The sequence below is a fragment of the Bombus flavifrons genome, chromosome 7, assembly GCF_040668555.2.
Source record: "Bombus flavifrons isolate JBK064 chromosome 7, iyBomFlav1_principal, whole genome shotgun sequence".
Lineage (NCBI taxonomy): Eukaryota > Metazoa > Arthropoda > Insecta > Hymenoptera > Apidae > Bombus > Bombus flavifrons.
The window spans coordinates 1,825,338-1,848,734 of record NC_138448.1 but is presented as its reverse complement, the minus strand read 5'-3'; the positions used below and the strand labels follow the sequence as shown (position 1 = coordinate 1,848,734).

The 23,397-nt window shown below is 44.8% G+C and overlaps 3 protein-coding genes across 12 annotated transcripts in view; 1 reads left to right on the top strand and 2 right to left on the bottom strand.

Annotated features, from left to right (window-relative positions):
* LOC138181447 (A-kinase anchor protein 200) overlaps positions 1–6,196 on the top strand; it is a 61,531-nt gene extending 55,335 nt beyond the window's left edge. For all 8 annotated transcript variants that reach the window (XM_069116243.1, XM_069116241.1, XM_069116240.1 and 5 more), the window contains 5 exons: positions 2–377; positions 561–2,458; positions 3,844–4,008; positions 4,286–4,351; positions 4,437–6,196. In XM_069116243.1, the coding sequence (XP_068972344.1) occupies positions 2–377; positions 561–2,458; positions 3,844–4,008; positions 4,286–4,351; positions 4,437–4,481 (2,550 nt within the window). In that variant the 3' untranslated portion in view covers positions 4,482–6,196. The remainder of the gene's footprint in view (position 1; positions 378–560; positions 2,459–3,843; positions 4,009–4,285; positions 4,352–4,436) is intronic.
* A 363-nt stretch (positions 6,197–6,559) lies between these two features.
* LOC138181457 (COMM domain-containing protein 8) lies at positions 6,560–7,909 on the bottom strand. 3 transcript variants are annotated; one of them, XM_069116271.1, is made up of 5 exons: positions 7,799–7,909; positions 7,274–7,363; positions 7,043–7,204; positions 6,827–6,979; positions 6,560–6,767 (listed from the first exon to the last, which is right to left on the bottom strand). In XM_069116271.1, the coding sequence occupies exons 2-5, from the start codon at positions 7,337–7,339 to the stop codon at positions 6,609–6,611; spliced, it is 540 nt and encodes a 179-aa protein (XP_068972372.1). In that variant the 5' UTR covers positions 7,340–7,363; positions 7,799–7,909; the 3' UTR covers positions 6,560–6,608. The 3 variants fall into 3 exon arrangements, with proteins under 3 accessions (XP_068972372.1, XP_068972373.1, XP_068972371.1); XM_069116272.1 differs by lacking the exon at positions 7,799–7,909 and adding an exon at positions 7,450–7,704; XM_069116270.1 differs by lacking the exon at positions 7,799–7,909 and having other exon boundaries at positions 7,274–7,700.
* Positions 7,910–9,551: 1,642 nt separating this feature from the next.
* Positions 9,552–23,397, bottom strand: part of LOC138181449 (uncharacterized) — a 58,413-nt gene continuing 44,567 nt past the window's right edge. Inside the window, exons 4-6 of the mRNA XM_069116250.1 lie at positions 10,260–10,444; positions 9,984–10,115; positions 9,552–9,913 (exon numbers count right to left, since the gene is read on the bottom strand). Coding sequence (XP_068972351.1) covers positions 9,769–9,913; positions 9,984–10,115; positions 10,260–10,444 — 462 coding nt within the window. The 3' untranslated portion in view covers positions 9,552–9,768. The remainder of the gene's footprint in view (positions 9,914–9,983; positions 10,116–10,259; positions 10,445–23,397) is intronic.

The window sequence follows — 23,397 nt, the reverse complement described above, 5'->3', positions numbered from 1 at the left end:
GGGTGGTGAAGAAGCGGAAAGTGGATCAGCCACGGCAGGTAGTCCGGTTGAAGAAAAATCAGCAGTAAGTAGTCCAACAGCGGAGAACGAAGCCGCCCCTGTAGCAGCGGCACCAACACCGTCGACCGAGGCGAAGGAAGAAAGCCCAGCATCGGCCGCTAGTAGCCCTACCGAGGAAAAGACAGAGGAACCCACTCCCTCTGCCCCAACTCTTAACCCTGTCGAGGAAAAGAAAGAGGAGATCGAAAAAGTGGAGGCCGAGAAAAAAGTAGTCGAGGTCAGTCCAGCCGGTGGTCAGTTCATAGCGGACCCGGTAGAAGTCTCCGTATTCCGAGTCCAGACAGTCGCTACGCCGTCTATCATTGAGAGGAAAACCAGTGAGGATATTCCTTCCTTGCCTCCGTCCAGTCCACCACCAACCCCCATAGATACGTCGCCTTTGCAGCAGGCTCAGCAGGCCGCGGCGACCGCGACCGCGCTAGCGGAGGCCCTTAAGCTGCCTGCCGAGGCTGCTGACAAGGATATAATTACATCACCAGCCTTATCTTCCCTCTGCCCAGAACGTAACGACCCGTCAACACCAGCCGCGGAATCTCTCGATGCGACTCCCCAGATGCGACCGCCCATTTCTTCTGTCGACGAACCCCCAACAAAATCGACTCTTATCCCTGAGAGCGTAGAAGCTCTGCCGCTGATAGATACAGACGCGCCTAATCCTCCGGACGATGTTACCAAGAATTTAGAGTCGCTTAGTGCCGGTGACGCCAATAAGACTACCGAGGTCGACGCTCTCCCGTCTCTCGAGAGTGATGCAAAAAGTCTTCATAGCGTTCCAGTTAACGAACTGAAACAACCATCATCTGAGAGCGATATCAACCAAAAATGTTTAAGAGAGACAACACCCCTTACCGAGGGGAGCGACGTTGAAAAGTCTTGCGAGTTCAAAGTCGATGAAAATGGCGCGAATCCTTCGCAAAAGATACAGGTCGAACAACCTTCGCAGTTATCGGATAGAGTTAGCAATCTCGACGGCGGCGAGTTGATTGAAAACGAAACGTCGCAAGTAGTTCTAGAGAACGTAGTGAAGGAGGAGTTCGTTGCACGCGAGAAAGAAAAGGTACCGGAATCGGTCAATATAAAGGAACGTGTCGAAGAACCAGTCGAAGAGATTATCGAGCCAAACGAAGTTGTTCAAGAAGATATCGAGCGAGTGGAAGAAGCCGCCGTTATCGATCCACCAGTTTTGACCGTTGATGCGATCGTGGAATCCGAAGAAGGTCCCGTTCCGATTTCCGAAGAAATCTTAGTAGAGGCAAAGCCAGCGGTTGTCATTCCGGAGGACGAGGAAGTGACGGAAACGCTCGTCGAAGAAGTAGCGGATAATTCGAAGGTAGATATCGAGTCGGTCCAAGTCATTCCGGAAGTGGACGATAAATTGGAAACGGAAACGGAACCCGACGTTGCCGTACCTACGGAAGAAATTCTCATTTCCGAAGTACCGGAAGAATCGAAAGATCCATTTGTTTCTAACGAAGCGGTGATCGATCCTGTTACGCCTATTACCGATTCCACGATCGAGAACATTATCGACAAAGTGATAGACACACCCGAGATGATTAGGAACGAGGAGGAGTCGATGCCCATGCCGCCTCCACCTTTGTCAGAATCACCTGTACCTAGTCCTCAGGAAAAATTTGATTTAGAAACCGTAAACATGGCGGACAATTCGATCACAGTGCCTTCCCCCGTTGTTCACACAGAGTCTCAGATTTTAGACGTAGAACACGCACAAAAAGTGGACGGATCTCCTCTTTCACTGCCGGAACAGACGAACGAATGTTCTAGCGCGGATATTCCCGTTCCCCAGGCAGATGACGCGTCGTTGAAAATGTCAGACAGTCTGCCGCCCTGTCCTGTTAGCGAAAAAACCACGTATCTCGCGAACGAAACTCAAGCGAATCTCTCTTCGTCCAGGCTGAAAGACGTTCCTGGTCTCACGGACAATTTTCCCACAGCCCTTGAGGATACGACCCAACAGTTAGATTCCTTCAAATATCCCTTACCGCCGGAAGAGCTCTCTTGTCCGCTCAATATGTCCGAAACGAATAGCGAGCTTCCAATTCCCGACGAGAACGCGTCCAGTTTAAGAAACCCGACAGAGACACTACCGATACCGCCTAGAAGCCCCAGTCCTTTGTCCAATGTCAGTATCACGTCTGGCCTAACAACATCCACAAAAGACTCCTCACAAACACTGTTGTACGACGACCAGAGCAATCGAGAGTTCAAGATGGAATCGGTGTCGATAAGCCTCAATTCGTACAATGAGTCCGACATTGAATTAAAGGAGAGGTTAGCAGAGTCTCTGGCGGAGACTGAGAAGCAGGAAGAAAGCTCGGTTTCGTGTCAGTTGTCAAACAACGCCACGTCGTCGACTACTATCCAGGAGATCCATCAGGTGACTAACATGTAACACAACCTCCTGGCATGAATTCAGGCAGCCAAATACCTTTGGTGGCGCCTCGTTCCAAGTATCTCGTCGTACGGTCCGCACAAACCAATCGTCTCTGTGAATATAGTCTGAAAATATCGACTTTCTCCCGTTTTCCCCATGTCCCGATGCTCTGTCCAGTGCTCTGTCGCCCGACACATATCGCGTTTTGTACCTTCGTTCAAACCTCCACACATCGAATCCCAGATAATCGACCATCATCCTCGGTATCTCAATTTCTCACCTTCGCTTTACGACGTTCTCTCGACGAAGGGTAATCGAATGAGACCGAGACTGGCACATCGACGTCTGTGGGTTTTTGCACGAATTTCATCTAAACGATCGACAAAATCCTTGTCTCGGCGTATCTCCATGCACGATATGGAATAGAAAATCTAAACAGAATCGATTGTGTCGCAAAACACATTCTCCCCTCATGGTATATGTCCTTTCTCTCTCTCTCTCTTTCTCTTTTCTCTCTCTCTCTCTCTCTCACTTTCTTTTCTTTTCTGTCTCTGGTCCTTAACACACGATCCAGCGTTTTTTAAAAAGAAAGGGTCTCGTCGAATGCATCCTTCGTTCTGTCGAACGTGATTAACAACACGTCTACTCTGTTGCTGACAACTCCTATGACGCTTCCACCACCAACCATTACCAGAACAACCGTTACTGCCATCACCTGTGTTGTTTGCCTCTTGGTTTTCTTGACAATATTAACACGACTTGTTATTCGAATCGAGGCGCTAAAGTAGAGCATTTGTAGCTCGACACATAGATAAACGAGCAAGAAACATTCGCTGCACTAGTCGAGTCCAGTTTCCGTAGAAAATTTCTTTTTCGTCGGAACGCTGTCACTAATATAACATAGCCGCTCGACTTAGACGAATTTCTAGCGTGAATCTCATTGATAGACGTAAACATTAAACTAATTGTATACACGTAAATAGCTGAGGTTTTTAGAACTTAATTATGGCATAGAACTTATTTATTAGACATCGATACTATCATATGCTCTTTCCGTAATTGCATCTGTTTTGTCGTTAGCATCTTGTATTGCGCATGCAGAGTTTTCTTATTCGAGGGTTTATCAGCAGGGTTTCCAATTCTTTGCGCTGTTCGAAAAGCATGAGGAGCGATTCTGTCCCGCCACATGGTGGTCGTCCTTATGGTAGTCATGTCGAGTATCTATTTACTTGTCTATGGGAAAATAATCCTTATTGTTCGTTTCTCAAGTGGCTCGACAGAATCGACCTTTACGTCTTTTATCCTCGTAGCATGTTGGGATTTGGACTTGTTGCGGACGTCCAACTTCTCCGATCGAATCCTTTAACAAGGAGATATATACATTACAGAGCACTCCCGAACCCGAGGCCCCAGTAGAAAATAACGTGGCTCATGACAGTACGACAGAAAGTTCAACCGATGCTATCAAGGTTACACCAGCCGTCCCAAGCGAGGTACCCGCCTCTCCACCATCTGCCCCAGCCATTACCGAGGATGTCGCATCGGTAGCTAAGGTAATATTGTGTCAACCCGATTTTGTACTCTATACGCTCCTATCTTTAGTAAACGTTGTAAATACGCAATATATGATGATCGCCAACAGATCGTTCGCGCGGGTTAGCGCGAGCGATTCTGAGACCATTAACGCAGTTTAATGTCCAAAGAAGAATAAAGTGCGAGGGGCCATCTGATTAGCATCTTAATATAGTTTAATTCTTTACTTGTAAGATATAGACGTAGTTCGACGATGCAACTATTAATAGTTATCTCATTTTCTTTTTTTTGTTAAAGGCTATCGAAGAGATGGACATAAGCGATAAGGCTGTTGCGGCAGCAACCATCGAGTGTAATACGAACGTAAGTAGAGTATACAAGTTATTTTTGTCGACAAATGCTTGTATGCGCATTCTTATCGAACGTGTAATGTATTTGCTGTTTACAGGAAATTATCGCGGAAGCACATTACCAAAACAACATAAACGAATAAACACCACTAACCGAATTGTATTTTGGGAAGAAGAAAGTTCTTTTCTCTCGTTAAAACCAAAAAAGTATATTATATAGATATGTATATTTGGACCATTCCTGCAACTAAACAGAAAATAACGTTCTTTCGTTACGAGCAACAAAAAAATGGAACGATGTGACCGTGACATCGCGAGAACATTATAGACTTTATAGTAGGCCTATTAATAATTATTAGATGGCATTTGACGGCAGGGCGAAAGAGAGAGTTCACGAATCGTGAACGGTTGTATCATCCAAGAGAACGGGGTTACGAGGATGAGCCAGATAAAAAAAAAAAAAAAAAAAAGAAAAAAGAAATGATTCTGAAAATGTGTAGTGCCGTTCGCGGATGGTATATCGAAGCAGATAATTCTTACTGTTCTTTTTCGACACGAATGAAATATTTTCAACCGTGGGCCGTGCTTATTTGTAACATCGTAACAAGTGGCCCTGCTGTGTAAAAAATTTAGAACCTGTCATTGTTGCTATACATAAATCGTATTATGTGACCATCGCGCGGCGGACAAGCGATACAAACGAACATTCGAATTAAAACAAAATAAATAATGGTAACAAAATCTTCGTATGTCGCGTATTCCAAAAAAAAAAAAAAAAAAATACTCATCGAGGCGCAACCCCTCGTAACTACATATGTATTGCTATATCGAGAGAGTATAAAGAACAAGAAAGCTGTAATAAAAAAAAAGAAAAAAAAAAAGAAAAAAACAAGGGAAGATCAGAGACTGATAGAACAAGGTGTGCGTGTGTGTTCGAATGCGTGAGAGAGCGTGAGAGCTAGAGAGAAGAAAATGAGAGAGTGAATATCGAGTGTCAAGGAAAGAAACAAGGGAAATAGGAAAGAATAATTTGGGATATGTCTCTTCGCCAGAGTGTGAACAGAAAAGGAAGAGAGATAGGATGGACGAAAGCAGAGCGAGAAGAAAAAAGTTATTAAAAGATATGTCAAAGCGCACGAGTAATGAAACACTCGCATCGCGATTTTAAGGACAGTCGATTATTTTGCTCGTATTTCTTTCGCGGTCCTTGTTTTTCTCTATAATTGTACAATCGAGAGGTTTTATGTTGTAACGAGGAACTGCACACTTCTACGTATGACTTTGGTACGCGCGAGCACTCGATACAATTACACACATGTAAGGACATTACACGCCAATGCGTACATACGTATAATGCAACACACGAGATAAGGAAAACATACAGTATGTCGAGACAGTGTAAGTGATATATAATCTAGACATAGAGAAAGCGTTTGTGTAAATTCGGCGTTTGTCCTTCGGAATGCTACTTCTCCATACGAGAATACTTACGAGGAAGCCTATTCGTAATTTTATAATAATCACTAAAATATCGCCTAATTACAATTACGAAACATGCACAATTACCATTCAAAACGGATTCGTTTCTACGGATCTTCAGGAGTAAATAATTACTTATGACAGCTTTTTTTATTAAGATCGTAGCGTAGATCGTAAAGTTAAACGAAAAGCGCATATATGTAAATGCTCCAAAATCTCAGAATACATGTAAGTGTTAATGGAGCGAGCGTTCATTGTGCCCGCGACCGGCATTGATTTTTAAACGATATATAATGAGTAAGGAGAAAGAGGTAAAATTAAAAGTTGTATAGTAAACCTTTCATTAAATATATTGTCCGTAATGATCTTTACAACGAAATTTTTTCGAGGCAAGTTTTGGCGACGAGAGCGAACTTTTTATTTAAAAAAGGAAAAAAATAAAAAAAAAAAATCCTTGAACCCGACTGATCTGTGCACTCGAATTATCAATCGTTAACGCTGAGGCACCATCGACGCAAGCCTCCTCGTTTATTTATTTTGCGCGTCGGAACTACAAAATTGTAAATGAGATTTTTGAGTCGATAGTGCCTCGGACACAGACCAACAGTCTTCAGTATCTTCGATGAGCAGTTATAATAGTAATTAAACTATTCTACATTTATCTATAACCTATAATAAACTGTGAAACAAGTGTAAAACCACGTGTACTTATTTGATCTTGGAAATTTACTGCGATTATACATTGAGTATAACAAATCCTTTTATTATTGATTAATTTGTTTACATCTGAATTATTGCACTATATTTTCCATGGTATTTATAAACGTGTCCAATTCATCTTTGCTTAATTCCAAATCTAGAATACGTTTTGAGTCCTTACTTTCAAGAATGAGGTCTAACTGAAGAAGGGGCTCTCTTAATGAAGCTAATTTGCTAGACCCCATTACAAGCTGTAAGAATAACGCAATTAATAGCAATGTACCTTGAACAAATTTTTGTATTAGTTTACCTTTAATCTCCAGTCAAAGTCAATTACTGTGTCGTGCTTTTCCTTAGAGTATTCCATCAACAATGCATCTGTTAATTGTTGTCTTCTCACTTTCAAACACGATAATATATTCTGTTGAATTTGCTCAGGTAATTCGTGGTACTCTTGTGGCATCTAAAGAGAATTATATTTACTAATATGAAAGTTTTATTTGTTTCATGAGAATATTAAACATACCTTTTCTTCTGTTAAATATAATGAAGCTGGATTTCTCAGGAGCATAGATATTAATTTATATGTTTCTTCGTATTCTTCTTTACTCCAATCCATGCTATTTACGAACTTATGATAGGTTGGACCTGGTCTGCCACATATTTCATCCACGCAAGCGTGTAACAACTAAATTATACGGATTAATTTTTCAACAAATAAATAATTTCTTACTCCGTTGATCATTGTAGTACTTACTTCCTTCAAAACGTGAATTTTGTCCTCACCAAAGAGGTTAAGGTACAACGTTTGAGCAGTCTCCATAATTTGTAAGTTCCGTAGAACTTTCTGTGTATTTCGAATTATAAATAACAAAATTTAGTAAATTTTGGCACGTTTGTTTGTGCATTTATTTTACATGACAATAGTCGTACATTGCAGTTTCATTTACATTACACATGATAGATAAACTTAAACATCATTCACAAAAATAGTTACAAATAAATTTATCGTATATAAATAGGAAATTTCATATTTCATTCCTATATTATTAAAGTTGAAACTTCTAATATTTCACGGTCCGAAATGTACGAAAACTCATTGACAACTGACAAATTCGTTTTATCGCCACCTGTGACTGGCAACGATTATTTTAAGCGAAAAGTATATATATATGTTTATATGTATGTAGAAAGGAATAGTGGTTATTGTAATAAGTCTAAGATTTATTAACATAAAAAATGAAATGTAAAATGAGTAATAATACGTATAACAATTTCTTACAACATATGTATATGTTTAGAATATTAATGCCATATCTCGGGAGAAAAACTGCATTTACTAACGTGACTACTAGATGGCGATAGTGTGACCTTTAGAAGCTTGTCGCGCCATTTTTTACATAAAATATAATTCGACTGTCCCGCGCACGCGGGTGTATATTTGAAGCATTATTAAAGTGTTCCTAGTAATTAAGATGAATATAGTGCCATCGAATATCGATCCGGATAAGATGAAACTCCACGAAATTTGCTTAAAGGTAAATTGAAATTTTATTGAAATGATACTCATGAATTTCTTTATACAACTGTACTGCTTGATTTGTTGCCTACGTCTATATATGTATATTGCCTAGAAGTGGTAGCGAGTACAATAGTAAGCTGAATGTCGAATGGCGTTCTGTACATATTCGCGATTAACGATAGAATATTCGACATAAAAAGATCGAAAAAGACGGTCTTGATTCATCGTGTACATTCGACCACAGATCAAGCGTAAAAGATTAAATAGTCAATAGCGCGACTGAATGCCATCTGTATGAATACGTTTTCGTCATATTTGAAATGACAATTTCAGATCGTAGTTCATAATGGACGCGCATAAAAGTTTCAGGAGTGAAATTGAGTGCAAGTGAAATGGTAATCTACACCCGATTGTACATGATGTTTCCGTGGCCACGTAAATGCTAGATCGGCTATGAAATCGATTTCACGATCAAGTCGGCTACTACGTACGTACATATTATAATAATGTATATAAAAGCGTACAAAACACGTTTAGGGGGTGCGATACGAAATGTTCACAGCTCGAATAACACATCGAGTCAATCGTACTTTGCTCCTTTTCTTCTCGTATACTTCGAAGGTCCGTCGTTTGTATAGGTTAACGATGATCCTGCGGTGGATTCATCGAGCAAATATTCGTTGTTTGCTCGTACCATTCGTCTTTTGTTGCTGTCGTGTCGATTTGCTCTTTTATAAAATACATATAGACATAATGGAACAAGGATGCCACGTTATGGCACGATTTCTAAATGTCCTCGGCGTATTCATGCGGGAACATAAGAACAACGAGTACATTGACGGACTCATGTTAGATCTCTGCGCAGTTACTTCTCGCGTTCATCGTTTCTTCGCTTTGGTATACAACCATCGATATTCTCTACATAGCCGATCGACTGTCTGTTAGTCTATCGCTTAGTCTATTGAACTCTCAAAGAGAATCGTCTGGTACAGAATAGGGACAGGATCTCGGACTAGGCTCGTGGTCCTATGACAATCAAGTCTTTTGTCACCAATTCTAAAACTGGCGCTGCTAGCGCTGTTGGCTACAAGGAGCAATCGCGTCTCTCTCTCTCTCTCTTTCTCTCTCTCTCTCTCTCTCTCTCTCTCTCTCATCAGATCTACTAAATTTCAGCCACAGCTGAACAAATCGGTTATTTGAAATTTACAAAATCAAAGTATTCGTGCCCCTCGATCTTTGAACAGTGCCTGGATCAAGATTCGAGTATAACGAACTATATTGTAAACTGATTACACAAGAAGCTTTTCTATTTTTACTAATATCCAAACTTTGCTGTTCGAGAAGAATCAAAGGGCGATTAATATCGGAACGTATAATGATACGTATGATACGAATAATCACGGTCGACTATAGTAGCGCTTCGTTATGTGTCTAATCACTGTACTCAATCACCGATTCGAACTTTTCTCCATTTGTAACGATAGAAAAAAAAGGACAAAATATAGTGACAAGGTTGACGGCGGAAATAGCAGGGTACATTTATATATAACTGCTTGGAGGGGTACATATGTATACATATATCGAGTCTTACGCAAAGGTACTCGGAAAAGATGGCACCGTTCGTTTCATGTACGTCGCGCGCGTTCCACGCACTTTTGACTTGTTCGTTCTTCTTCTTCCTCCTCGGTTTCTTCTTCATTAACACTTGCTCTCTTTTCTCTCCTGCTTCTCTAGCTTCTGTATCGGTGGTTAAAGTTCGTGTGGTAATTGGCAATCGCATCGAATTTGTCTTGTTTCCGAGGACACTTGCCTCGTCGCCCCATGTATTCACCAAACTCACAGGTTGGCATCGCGCACTCCTCATTTTGAATGCATCTGCAATTCGACGTAATGAACTCGTATACTCTCGTTATTACGAGAAAAGTAGCTGAAAAATGTTACTCACAATCTATCGCGAAGGGAGAAGAATCCTTTTCCTCGCTTGATCTTGATGCAATTCTGATCAGTTTCGAAGCAAGTGCACTGGCAGACGCCTTCGGGCGTCATCCTCGGTGTGAATTCCGAAGGACACCGGCACCTAATCAATTCGAAATTACAAATTAGTCGCTGATGGAGCCAATAACAGCCGATATCGAAATAGCGAAGGGTGGAGAAAAGCATATGAACTGGTATGAAAGCGATCGATGCAGGTATATGTACATAGATGTAAGAGGGAACTCACGGCTTTCTCGGCTGTGCCCTTCTCATGTTCTGAGGTTGCGGGGACGACTGATGATGCCTGTAGACTCTCTGTTCGGAGGGTTTCTCGTTGCTCGTGTCGTATTCGGTTCTCTCTCGACACTCGCATTCCGTGTGGTTGTAGAACGATAGCTTTTCCACTACGCTGCTGCCGCCCACGTTCGTCGTCTGCAAGAAAAACCAGGAACGAATCGTTATTATTCCGCGTTCTCCAATAACACGACAATAGCGCGATTCGAAAAGAAAATCTCGGCTCGCTTGGAAAAGCAACGCGAGGGCGGTTGGTATCGCTTCGCTTTTAATTGAGTTTAATTAACCTTAGTCGGTTGGCTGGCTGATTGGTCTAAAGTGGAACCGTTCGCTGGCCAATGGTTAAATCAACGGAAAGGGGTTATCCATATCGCGGGGCCACACGTAGCAACTCTTCCAATCGACACTAATTACCCTCGGTTACTATTTTTACGAGCAACGATATCCAGCCTCGTGCCTCGAACGATTCCACGGAATCGGGACACAAATTCGAACGAAATACATAATACATGTGGAAAGAGCCTTTTGAAATCGGGACCGTGGAAAAGCTAGTGTTTCGTTCGGTGTTAATTGCCGACCACCGGGCGACGCGGCCGGAATTTGCCAGTAGCTGATAAGTCTACTCTCGCATTTTAATCGTCCGCCTAGCGTTCTTCATCCTGGTATCGGGAACGTTGGATAGAAAGCTCGTAAATCGCGGAGGAAACGAAACGGCTGGTTTTCCATGGGAATACAGATTAGAGTGCCTGCGTTTCAGAACGCACCTGGCTCGAAAGGAACGCAACGTGACCGCGTCACGAGTCGAGTTTTAATCGAGCGTGTTTATAATTGCTGGCAAGGATCGCGGATCGAGGACCGATTGCTCGTACGCGTAATTGATCGTGTTAAGTGGGTCGTAGGATCGTGGCCGGGATCGATGACAATAGGCTAGCGGAACAAAATGCCGCGATCCCGTGTCCAAGGGTACCGGCGATCGGTCTCGATCTGCCGAGGTCTTATCGATGGGATTCCGCGGGTAGGCGCGGTGATCACGACGTTGCTTCAACGTCAATCAGTGCAACGTCGTCGAGATCAAAGGTCGAGAGAGAAGCATCGACAGACTGAGCCGTAATACCGATCGCTTATGCAATCGCTAATTGCGGGGAAGTTCAGAATCGCTCGTGACATCTTGTTGCTTAAGTCTCGTTCAGCCTCTTTCGTTCGTTCCGTGTGTCTCTATTACGCGTTACGTGGGCAAAGAAATATCACCGACACGATTGCTAACGAGAATGAAACGCATTTTATAATCGAACGCGTAAACCACTGAGATTTAACGACCAGAGAGGCGAATAAATACTTGAGACTCTGATCGAGGATATATGAAAGTCAACAGGTTGCTAATACGGTGGAACGAGAAGGTTCGCTTTATCGAATGTTAATATTATTCGCGGCTGGTGTACTTGGAAAGCAATCGCGGGATCTAGAATGAAGGAGCTCGAGGAAACTGAACCGATTGTCTTTGATAGAACGTATAAACGGGCGAACGTAATGGTAACGCGGGACGTTTCCATGGGATGAATAATAAAGAAACGCACGTACGGAGGACAAATTGCTTCGGTCGGTTCCTTTCCCGTTGACAAAACGCGAAGATCTTGCCGGGGTCTCTGTAATACGAACTGTGCTCGTAGGCTGTCTTCCTTCCTCTCCGACGTACTCTGTCAAGACGCTACGGCAGGATTGAGATTCGCGATCGTCTCTGACGAATAGCCTGGCCGAGAAATCGTGGTCATAAATTTTGCGCTACAGTGGCGTACCTAGCCTCTTATCCCATCTTGCAGGGTTCGAATCCGAATAACGCCGAAACGTGATCTATCGATAGAATTTCGGTTTTAGCGATTTCCGAATACCTGGTGCCCGGTTCTTTTGTCGAAATTCGACGAAATCGTGCTGGGCGCATTCTTCTCCTACTAAACCCGCGTAGGGCAAAAATTTCGTAAGGTCACAATGGGTCGACGCCATTGTTATGCCGTTTTATCTCCTGGGCAGCGGCCATGGTGGCCTGCGTAGCGCTTTCTCGCGACGCATACATCCGTTTCGAATTTTTACATATTTTTTACATGATTCTCTGACGAAAAATCGAGCGTGAATAATGCACTTCCGGCCGTAGCCCAGTGGGTCGGCCGCCTTCGCAAAGGGAGCCGAACAATGTCCCATGGGGTGAGACGGGACACCGAACGTGCACGCCCATACAACGTATAAAGTCAACTCGAATCTGTCCCCGATGGCAATCGAGTTCGTGTTCGACCTTTTGCTTCGCGCGACCCTTTTGCTCGTGAACGTATGCACGTCTCCATTACGAATTTTCTCTTTCGAACGGCCCGATTCGAGGATTCCCGATAACATCTCGCCGACCATGTTGCTCGAATTTGAAGGTTAGGAAACCAACATGGAAGGAAGATGGACGCGTGGGAGGAGAAACAAGTCGTTCAGGAGGATTCCTTCACGACTTTTTTCTCTTTGAATTCCCCAACGGCGCGTTTTCACGCGGAGATAGAAATTCGAACGATGTCACGATCGTAGGAGACGGTGTAGAATTCTCGACGAACGACAAACAGAACGATCGACACGGACGAATAGAGGGAAAGGTAGAAGAACGCGAGAGACAATCGCGGGGCTCCCTTCTGCAGGGAGACGCATACGTATCCTGAAATTTAATTTGTTCGTGCGTTATTTTCCTTCGGTAGGATCGAGCAGCTGACCGACCGCCTCATTATTATTCATCGTATCTCGCTCGGGGCACCTACTCGTGAATGAAACACGGCAGAAGCGGGCACGAAATCACGTGCACACGAGTCTCAGGATCGGTGAACCGTGTCGCTCGCGTCTTCCATTTCGTGCTCCACTCCGTGTTTCCTGCAATTTTCGGGATACGGGCACGCGTTCCGTGACTCGAGTCGCGATCCATCGCGACTCATCGCGACTCACGAATGAGACATCGAGCCGCGGCTTCGTTGCGAAACGTCCGATTGTATTCCGATGCATTTGTCTGCCGACCATTCCCGAGAGGTTGTACCAACTTACGGTACAAGACGCGGTAATTGCCTCTGGAAACTCTTCGCTGTCGCTGACTAACTATCCTAAGATTTTACCACCACCGGCGAATGCTTTACGAGCAAGTCTTGCCAGGAGAATGTAAACCACGAAAGCTTCCTTTCGGCTCGTTCCACCGTCGAGAAGAACTTTCTCGATAGAAGATACTCTCTCGATTCAACTCTCCAGGTATCTATCGCCTCCTTAGCGAAAATATTTCGTGGGTGGTCGGTCGGTCGATCCGCCGATATTGCTCGGAGATTTGATAAACGTCATGTGTTTTTCTTCGTTGAGTGGTATGGCACGGCGTAGCCTGTGTTTTCGCATGCAAATGTCACTTTCCGTTCCTCATCGAAGAAGAATATTCATCACGAACTCGGCGAGCTTCAATTCTAGAGCATTCAAAGATCGTGGAATATTTCTTATTTTCGTAGTCGCTACTTTTACGTCTGTCAACATCACCGTCCTAAGGGGCCAGGGTACTTCGCTGCTCCATTGAACTATACTCTCGGCGAGAGCTGAGCGTGGGTTGATGAACGTTTTGGCAGACTGCCCGAAAGAAACGTCTCCGCCTCTGTGTTTCGAGCGTTTGTGTACCTTTCGCGATACTCGATACCTTTGAATACCACATCTTGACTGCAGATTTTTACGGTGGGTCTTATCGGACAGTATCGATATTTTATCGTTGCACAACGTTAACATTGGACGTTCTTTGCGTCGCGCCATTGATAACCAGCGTATGATTCGCAGAACCTTTACCAACCATAAATAATTGTTAAGTATGGCGATACGGAGAAGGATAAGAGACGTTCTTCAATGACCGAAGAATACACACATACTCTTCTTTGAACGCATCTACTCGACTATTTTCGCCGCGTGCTTTCAACGTTTATGGCATCTATCGATCGGGGAGGCGCACGGTTTTATCCGTGCGAATTCGCGAGCGCGAAAGTCCCGGAAGTTCGAGCTTCTTCCTAGGAATGCAATTAGTGCACGTGCACCGTGCAACATTATCTAAGGCCGACCGGGCTGCATCGTGAACAGCTTTCCTCCGTGTTCCGTGATTCAACGAATTCCGAATTAATCGACCCGTTCGAAAAACAAAGAGTATACGCCTTCTTCGGATCGATAATTAATTCCTGGCATACATAGGTCGCTAAAGACGAGTCGCCTCGTCATCGCTCCCACGCTGCCGGTAGGTCGGACGATCGGATGATAAACCACGGATATCTTCTATGCGTGTTTCAAAATCGTTTCTATCTAATCGCTTCGAGCTGCTATCGATCGATTAAGAAATGAAAATATTCTTTGAGAGAATCGTACGAGACGTCGACTGCCTTTAATATCCTCCTATTGCTGCGAGTTCCAGTCGTATATAGAGGTTTATTGTCTCCGAAATATACATACATACCTATCGCGCTATTTATACCGTAGGTACCTTTATTGTAAATAACCAGCGATTACCTCGTGTGCCGCTTAAGCCGACGTTGCTCATAAAGCCTTTCAACTTTAACTACCTTTTCTCGGTAATATAAATTGGCGACCCTCGAGGACTCTATTACAGTTCGCTCGTAGCATTGGCTGGGCGCAAGCAACGGTGCGGCGCGTTCGATGGGAATGAAGACGTTGCACAGGGGATTTTGATCGGGTCGAGATCTATTCGTTAGCGCAAACCGTACGAGCCGTGGCTCGGATCGTTTTACACGCACGATCGGACCGTGCGGTCTGGCATGCGAATTTACCGCCACGACGCTGCTTTTCGCCGTATTAGCCAAGTCCGTAAACTACTCCGAGTTATATATATCGTTTGCCGATAGCATTGGTAATTTAAATAGAATATCCGCGGCGATCGTTCTTCCCCGTGTAACACACAATACCTGGACGAATCACGGTCACGCGCGATGAAATTGCCGTCCGCGATTTATCGCTGCTACTGCGTTCAACAACCGAATGAGAGACATAGTAAATATTGCAAAGTGGGAGGTTTGGAAAATTCTTTACTCTTCTCTTCTTACAAATATTGGGAACGATTTCCAAAGAGAAGAAATTTGATACGTGTTGCCGATCGTCTCGGTTTTGCTAGTTCGTCGTCGCGACGTCCCGATCTAGGTAACCTCGCGAAAACCAAGGTCTTTCGCTTGTAAATCGCGGCGATAAACCCGGCAGCTCGCATGCACCAGTTTTTCATGGGCACGTGCGTAAGCGTTAAGAACGATTTGCATGCGATTATCGGTGGGCGTTCCCGTACCCAATCGAGATCCCTATCGTGCCCGTGCTACGTTAAACCCGCGCAAGACGATTACACGGGAATTAACGAACGAACTCATCGTTGACTTGGCCGTACCGTTGATCGTGTCGAAGGTAGTTGCAGATTTTGCGTAATCAAGATGTTTCTTTGCACCTTTTGTGCATCAAAGTTTTTGAATGTAGCGATCGACAAAGTTGATTGCGCGCAACGAGGACGCATACTGTTCGTTCGATTTTTTTTTAAATCGCTCGTATCGATCTATCGATGTTGCATCATTGCCGAAAAATCTAACAACTGATTTTCCAAAGTGAAGATTTCTTGACGGACGGTACTTTGTAGCAGCGTCTCAATTTGTTCTTCCGATGACAGATCGCGCGTAATTTTAGTTGTTCCCGATAAGGCTGCATAAATCAACCTCTTCTCGAGTGGCAGGCACCGTCCAACCTGTTCCGAACCAGTTGCAGATTCAGATCGCTCGAGGCGACATCGGCTCGCGATAACCATTAACCGATATTGTCAATGAGATCGTTTTGCCTCCGTGGCTGTATATTTCAACGTGTTTCCAGTGAAAGCGTTTCGGCCATTCGACCGTGTAGCTTTCTTCGTAAATCCCGATCGAAAGCTCAGGCAAGACGTTGCACCGAGTACGTAATTACGATTCTCGCAATCGTTCCCCGTCCAATATTTTTGAGTCCTCCCGTCGTAAATCAACGGGGTTACAAGATATCGGATCGCAATCGTGTTAGCCGATACGCGAGTTTCGCGGCTCGAGCTGCCACGGCATTTGCATACGCATGTTGACGACCAACGTCAACGTCGAAAGGCCAGCCGATCTAGCGGCGGTTCTTGCAGCTGCACACGCGTTCCAACGAAATTTTTTACGTCAGGTGAAACTCTTTCACATACTTGAGTTGTTCGCGAATAGTTACGAATAAAACTAGGGGGTTAGCTTTGTCGTGAAACGTTTCACACACGTAGGTGTGCCGTTTGCAACGAACGAGAAGCACGATATCGGGGATATCGATTAATGATTCTTACTTCCAGCGTCGTGCGACGGATAACGATCAATTCGAGTCGTACTGGTTCATGTAATTCCATGGCACGGATTAATTAACGTTATACCGGCAACCGGTTCGCCGCTTATCCTATGGTGGCATACGCGCCAAAGGACTCTCCAGTTTTTGTTACATCGGACGATAGCGCCTGCGAGATTCGTCGACGTTTCTGAAAATACGCGTTCCGGAGATCGTGGGTGACGATACTCGCGGCGATCAGAGCCCACCGGAGTAGTCAAAGTACTTTACTTAGCGTGTACGAGGCACTCGAGTAAAATACGACTCGTTACAACACGTAGTATCATAGGCCTTAAAGAGTTCCTGAGTGGTCTGAGTGATTCGTATAGTCTGGAGTAGCCGGAAAAGTAGGATTAACCACGGCACTCGTAGACCTTTTAAACGAGCAGCATTCGAAGGCAATTTGTAGAGCGGCTCGAACAACTCGGTTCTACATTTCCATGAGCATCGCATGCTTCGTTTATCCGCATCGTGATCGCATCAGTATCGTGTACACGCGCGGTTAACATGGTAAGAAGCGAAGCGGACGAACATTTCACCGTTTTTGTGCGATCACGGTCATGGAATGCCGGCTAGCGATGCACGCCGCGACGTATCGACGTATATATTCGCGCACGTGTAACATCACCGCGTTACAACCAGACTTAGAAATTAGCAACCCTTCCCTCCCAATTGATATCGGAGCGCCGATTCGGCCCCTTGTTCTTCGAGGCAACCAGTTTTCGCGTTTATCCAGCAAAATCGTGTCGCAAGGAGAACGAGGAAGAAAGGAGAAGGGAGATCTCCGCCGAGATATCCTTCGTCATGGTGAATGGAAATCTTTTTCTAAACTCGACTCGGAAATTTAGATGCCTCCTCTCCGTGAATGAGCCTAAACGACCGCATCGCGTGTTCCTTAAATGCTTCTCCAATACGAAATACGGTGCTTTCGTATACTTACGATATTTGGAAATACGATCGAGACAACGTTAACCTCTTTTAATAATACTACTTTTTAATAATATTACCTTAATGCTTCGTAATCGGTCAGGATAAAAATCAGGAAAGGTGTCCTGCAACTCTGCCGTTTTTCTCATCCATCGAGAGTCAAACCGAAAGCGATAACCTTTGGATTAAGGAATCTCGATTTGAAAGTCAATCGGTGTGTCCGTCGTGGGACCAGTTTTTGCGAACGGTGGGGAAAGGACGAAAGGGAGGAAGAACGGCGGGGAGAGGTCGAAACCGCGGGAAGCCGATCGTAAACGTTCCTACTCGTCGCGATCGATCTTTCGCGTGTCCACGACAATTTGTCGGCAACGCGAGGACGAGGGATGCTTTTGCGAAAACCAAATCCAGTCGATCGAACGTTTTTTTACGCGGAGCTTAGGATGTCTGAAGCCCCTCCGAGATTATTTCGCTAGTTCCTCGGCTCGTCTGTGATATTTATTCATTATCATGTTTTCTCTTCGATACGTTCCTCTACCGATAACGAGAACTTCGGGAAAGTAGAATCTGCCTCGCGTAAGCAGTGTGGGATCATAAACCAGACGACGCTATGTTATATGTGTAATATTTATTTGTAATTAACGGCAAACAAAATTCATTTGTACCCGTAGTTACAGACTACAGAGTATTCCAGAAAACGGAGTTAGAATAAAAAACGACAATACTAGATAGCTAGTGATATATTAGGTTGTCCCAAAAGTTTCTTTTGTTTTATAAGGAAATAATAAATGCACAACATTTTCTGTTTTATATTATTTTATTGAATTATATATTGTATATAGGACAACCTAATAGATATGTGAAAAAGAAAAAGTAGGAAATAGTAAGATGAAAACAACTGGATGCAAGCTGGTAGTTTGAAAGGACTTGAAGATTTACAAAAAGAAGTTGATGCTACTACGAAACTGGTTAGCAATTATATATAACCGGTTTAAACAATTGTATTTGCCGTAAAGAGTTCAATGGGATTCAGGTTTAAAGAGAGTAGAATTTCTAAGGAGACGTGTAGGAATGTGGACATTTGGTTCGTGTAGAATATCAGGAGAGATGATCAACTGATCGATAGCTTTATAACATAAATAATAGGTCTGTTATGGGACAACGATGTTCAAAGGTCAATAACACCAGACGCAATTGAATAGTTTCGTAATCTTGACAATAATGAGGCATAGGTGAATCTTTCTATTATTGTCAGTTTGACGTTGTCGTTCGTAAACTCGACAGCGTGTATTAATAGAAGTGCATTAAGTAGTGTCAAGCGGTATTCCATAGCGAAGCTGCGTAAAACAACCAAAATATTTCGATGAATTACGTTAAGTCCGGTATCTATTTGCCGCGTTTTCGCATATGGTTTCACCGTCGCGTATCAAATTTTGATACGAACATACGCGACAGAACCGACCGTTCATCTGTCGATTTTTTCTCGTCACGTCAAAGAAACGATGAAGCAGTTTGGACGAAGAGCGTTTCATTGTTCCGTTGCTCGTTTATTTTCGCCGTGAGGAAATCAAGATCATATTTGTCGCGTTTCGTTAAGTCGCATTCTCCGTTTTCATACGAATCCACAGCGATAAAGCGAGTAGAAATCGCACGTGATACGTACGTGGATACGCAACAAATAGATGCTGGATTTCAGATATCGCTGAGCAAACGATTCGCTGCGGACGTCATGCGGATTGAATTGATTACGCTCCATGCAAATCGATCTCCTTAAGAACGGGTCGAACTCGCACGATGAAAATACAGATCAGCGGGAAAACGATTTGCTTATGCGAGAGACGATGAAAGCGAGTTGTCGGCCACTTTTCTACACGGGGTGCATTTCAGAGCTCGGTTGTCCGATAAAAACGACGAGTCAATACGTTCAGACACGTTTCACATGTTTATTCTTTGTTCGGCGGTTAGTTTCGTGGCAACGCGAACGAGGAATAATTTAAATGTGTTAACGATTGGTTCAAGACTTCAAATTGTTGCTTACTACGTACGTATAAAATTTAATCGTAAATTAATAAATATCGAAGGATTAAAAAGGAATACAATGGACGAAGACCAGGCCAGGGTTGCTAAGAAAAAGAATCGCAGTTAGAATATAGTCGCCGGTGTGAATATGCAAAGTATATACGAACAGAGACACTGATACCTCGCAGATCGAATTCGCGATAGGCAGAGAATGATACCGGAAGAGAGGACGGCGCGACGCGGCGAGACGATAAATCAGTCGAAAAGCAGGGTACAAGTTCCCGGAGGTAAGAAAAGGGAAGACGGAGGGGAAACGGAGCGGATCGTTGGGACGATTTGCCACGCGACGAGGTTTCGGAACGCAACAGAACGAAGTAAATCGAACTCGATCGAGATTTCGCTGGTCGTGCAGCGAGCGAGGTCGGCTCGGGGCCGAGATCGTAGCGCGCGGGGCCGCCGGAGCAGGCCATCGAGGAGGATCTAATTACAGGGCTCCGCTTCCTGCCGTAATTAATCGCTACGACTCGGAAGATTTATGTTCCGCTCGCGTACGATCGTCTTCCTTCGTTTCCCCGGTCGCCGACCACTGTTTGTCTTTCGATCGGCTTAAAAATCGATGTTCCATCGTTCGCGACAACGTTCGATTTCACCCTCGGAATAACATCGTTTTACCATTGAACGCGCGATCACTCGAATTATCCGCAATTACCCGCAGCAATGTTAATTAAGGACGATTTTCCCCGTTCCGCCAGCTGGATCCATTCGAACGTAACCCGTATAATAATCGACGACCTCAGCTCGTTCTTCGATAAATTTAGGTAGATACCAGGCCTTTTTATCGATGAGCGAGACGCGAAAGTCGGTCGAACGTTTCTGGAGTATCTCGCAAAGCGATAGAAAGCGAGTGTATTCCGCACGAACGATCGAAATAGAGTCGGAAGGAGGAAAGTTGGAGCAGCGATGGAAGATTCTTCGAGCTTGCGCAGACTGCTGCGCTCGAACCGGCTGGTAACAAGGCGTTAATATTAGCGGCGCTGGAATCCCGGCGCAGAGGGTGATCGCTCCAACTGCCAGAAGAACAATGAATTTCCGGTTAGCTTTGTACGTCCGAGTAGCGACAATGTCCTCATTGTCCCGCGTGGCCTGCATAAAGATGCGCTCCTTGGCCGCGGTTCTCTTTACCTTTGCTTTCGAGTCACTTCGTCCTGGGATTTCACCCGAACCGTGAAACGTGAATTCATCGGGAACAAGCGACCGAACCGTCGGAACGACGGATGTTTTGCGAAACGATCCCGCAGCGCGCGGCGTGTGACACGATCTGTCCGACGGATCAAAAATGATCCGGATTTCGGTGGCGCTCTGTTTGGCCGCCGTCGAGTACGCGTTCGTCGGGCGAAAAGGAAAAATGGTCAGAGCATTCGCTAATGGAAACGTTCCTGCGTCTATTCTTGCATCGATTGTTTCACAATCGTCTTCGCGTTACGATAGCGTTGAGTTATTGCTTGTGCGGCCTATCGCGCGTGCACTGGACCACTTCTTCGCCGATTGGTAAATCTCGATTCCCAATTAGGGATCTCTAGATCGTTAATCTTCGTGATCTTGTTACGAATTGAAAAGCAACTCGTATCGCGAAACCAAAAGGTGCTGCACGCGATAACGACGAACGCGACTTGTGTGAAACGCGAATGTCGTTAAACGCGTAAAGCCATCAGCCGCATAAACTATTCGCGAACTCTTGAGGCTGTAGCTCGTTCGATAGGGCCTTTGTGCGAATATTTATATCCCAAATAACATCAGACGGTAATAGTCCAACTTGTCTCGGTCTTGGACAGAGTAACGAGCAAGCGTTTCGTAATGCGCGATTATGAAAATGTAAGAGGTTATTAGTATCAAGAGAATAATGGATTGATATCCGTTGGACAAGGGAATCGGGAAGAAAATAGATTAGTTTTTGATTTTGGGCAAAATAGATCGATTTCGTGCATAAGGCAATTGGTATCGCATCGGGGTAGTCTCGATGGCGGCTCGGCCCTCCGGCAATTCGTGTTCACTTTCTGGACATTCGAAGGTTACTTAGAAACTCGGCTGCGAGGTAGTTACACATCCTAATGTACTATTTTCTGACGTCGGATCTTTGCACTCGGCGTCCCACCGCGCGAGGAACTTTAACGTCGCCTCAAGCTGACTCACAGAATATCTTCGGACTTCGGACCTCGACGAATACATTTGGAAGCACCAGCGAAATCGAGGAAAGCAGTTTCGGCGCGGATTTCGCTGCTGCATATATTCTCGTCACGATAATCGCTTCGAGCGTCGATTACCTACCCAGTGAATCGGCTCTTTCTCTTTACAACTTTTCTTTCCTCGTAATGGACCGCGTGAGATCGCGCTGTAGCGTATTTTCGCACTCTGTGGTCCGATAGTCGAAGAAAAATGTCATTCTACGGAATTACCACCCGTAACTTTGTCCCTCGATTCGTTCTCGTTATTCGTATGAACTGAGCGGTAAGTGTTTTCGTGCCACGAAAACACCGTAGCAAGATGACAAGGTCAGCCTCTTAAATGGAATGTCGTGTCTTTTTATCAGTCGCTGATAACAACTTGCTATGCGGGTTCAACAAGCTGCGTTACCAGATGCCTCGAAATTTCCTCTGAATTTTCAAAAACGTACACGAATCGCGTTCGCTCTGTATTTTATGTTACGCTAAATCCAATCTTGCAGTGCGGTGATAAATTTCAGAATTTATCGTCTCGGATCGCTATCGTACATTTCAACGAATGATTCTGCACTCTCGTATTCCCGCGTTTATCGTAACCCACGCAACGATCTTCTGTCTTTCTCTATCGACGAATCGTTCGGCCGGTCCGTCTAGAACACGAGGAAACCCCTAGCCGCGCGGAAAATCGCTTTTACGGGCCGCGCGCTTGTAATTTCCGCGTTCAGAAGGTCGTTCCGATTAAGTTCGCGTTCTGCCGGTGGATAGATCGAATCGAAGATGCCTCTCGGTTGGAATCGATATGTTTTGCGAGTCCGTTGATATCTCCGCTTCCAATACGTGGAATAATGCATTAACGAACGTCAGCGTTGGCCACCGTCAGAAACGTCTCGAGCGCAGGGTTCACGGCCATCGTGCGACGATGATAAATCGTGCGTGAGAACCGGACGCTTACCTGCTCTTCTCGGGCCATCTTCTTGTTCGCTCAGCCCAGTTCCCCTTCGTCGAGCGATCAGTTCGCGCAACTCGGCGGCAAGTCGCTTAACGAACAGGGCAGGTGAACACGAGAGTTAAGTGGCATAAGTGAAAACGTATGAATGACGCGGGAAACGAGGCGCAGGGGAAAGGCTCTAATGGGAATCCTCGATAAGCCGGCGCGAAGAAAATGGCATCTTCTTTTCGCGATCGTGTTCGTTCACCGCGAAAGATTCGAGCAGTCTTCCCCGCATCGAGATACGTACGGGGATAAGGAAGAGTTTAAGGCGACGCGACTGCGAATCACCAGCCGGTTTACACGTGTCGCGCGATGGAAAGGATAAGCGGCATTCTAAATTCCGTGGGACGCGACGAAATTCAGCCTCTCCAGGGAGGAACGCCGTTCATTTGCGGGACATAAAGGTGGCCGGCCTTGACGGAGCGTAACTGAGCAGCCACGGAGAAGGAGGATGGGAAAGAAGAGAGGAGAAGGAAAGAGAAGAGAAGAGAAGAAAAACGCCGGTCTCGAGTCGATATGGGCTCGGCTTGGAAGGGAGATTATACGAA

What these genes read in the sequence shown, in the direction of transcription:
- LOC138181457 (XM_069116271.1), bottom strand. Translation starts at nt 7,339, where the DNA reads ATGGAGACTGCTCAAACGTTGTACCTTAACCTCTTTGGTGAGGACAAA. An exon ending in AAATTCACGTTTTGAAGGAA is followed by an intron (nt 7,205 to 7,273) that starts GTAAGTACTACA and finishes CGTATAATTTAG; the next exon opens with TTGTTACACGCTTGCGTGGA. An exon ending in ACTTTGACTGGAGATTAAAG is followed by an intron (nt 6,768 to 6,826) that starts GTAAACTAATAC and finishes TTATTCTTACAG; the next exon opens with CTTGTAATGGGGTCTAGCAA.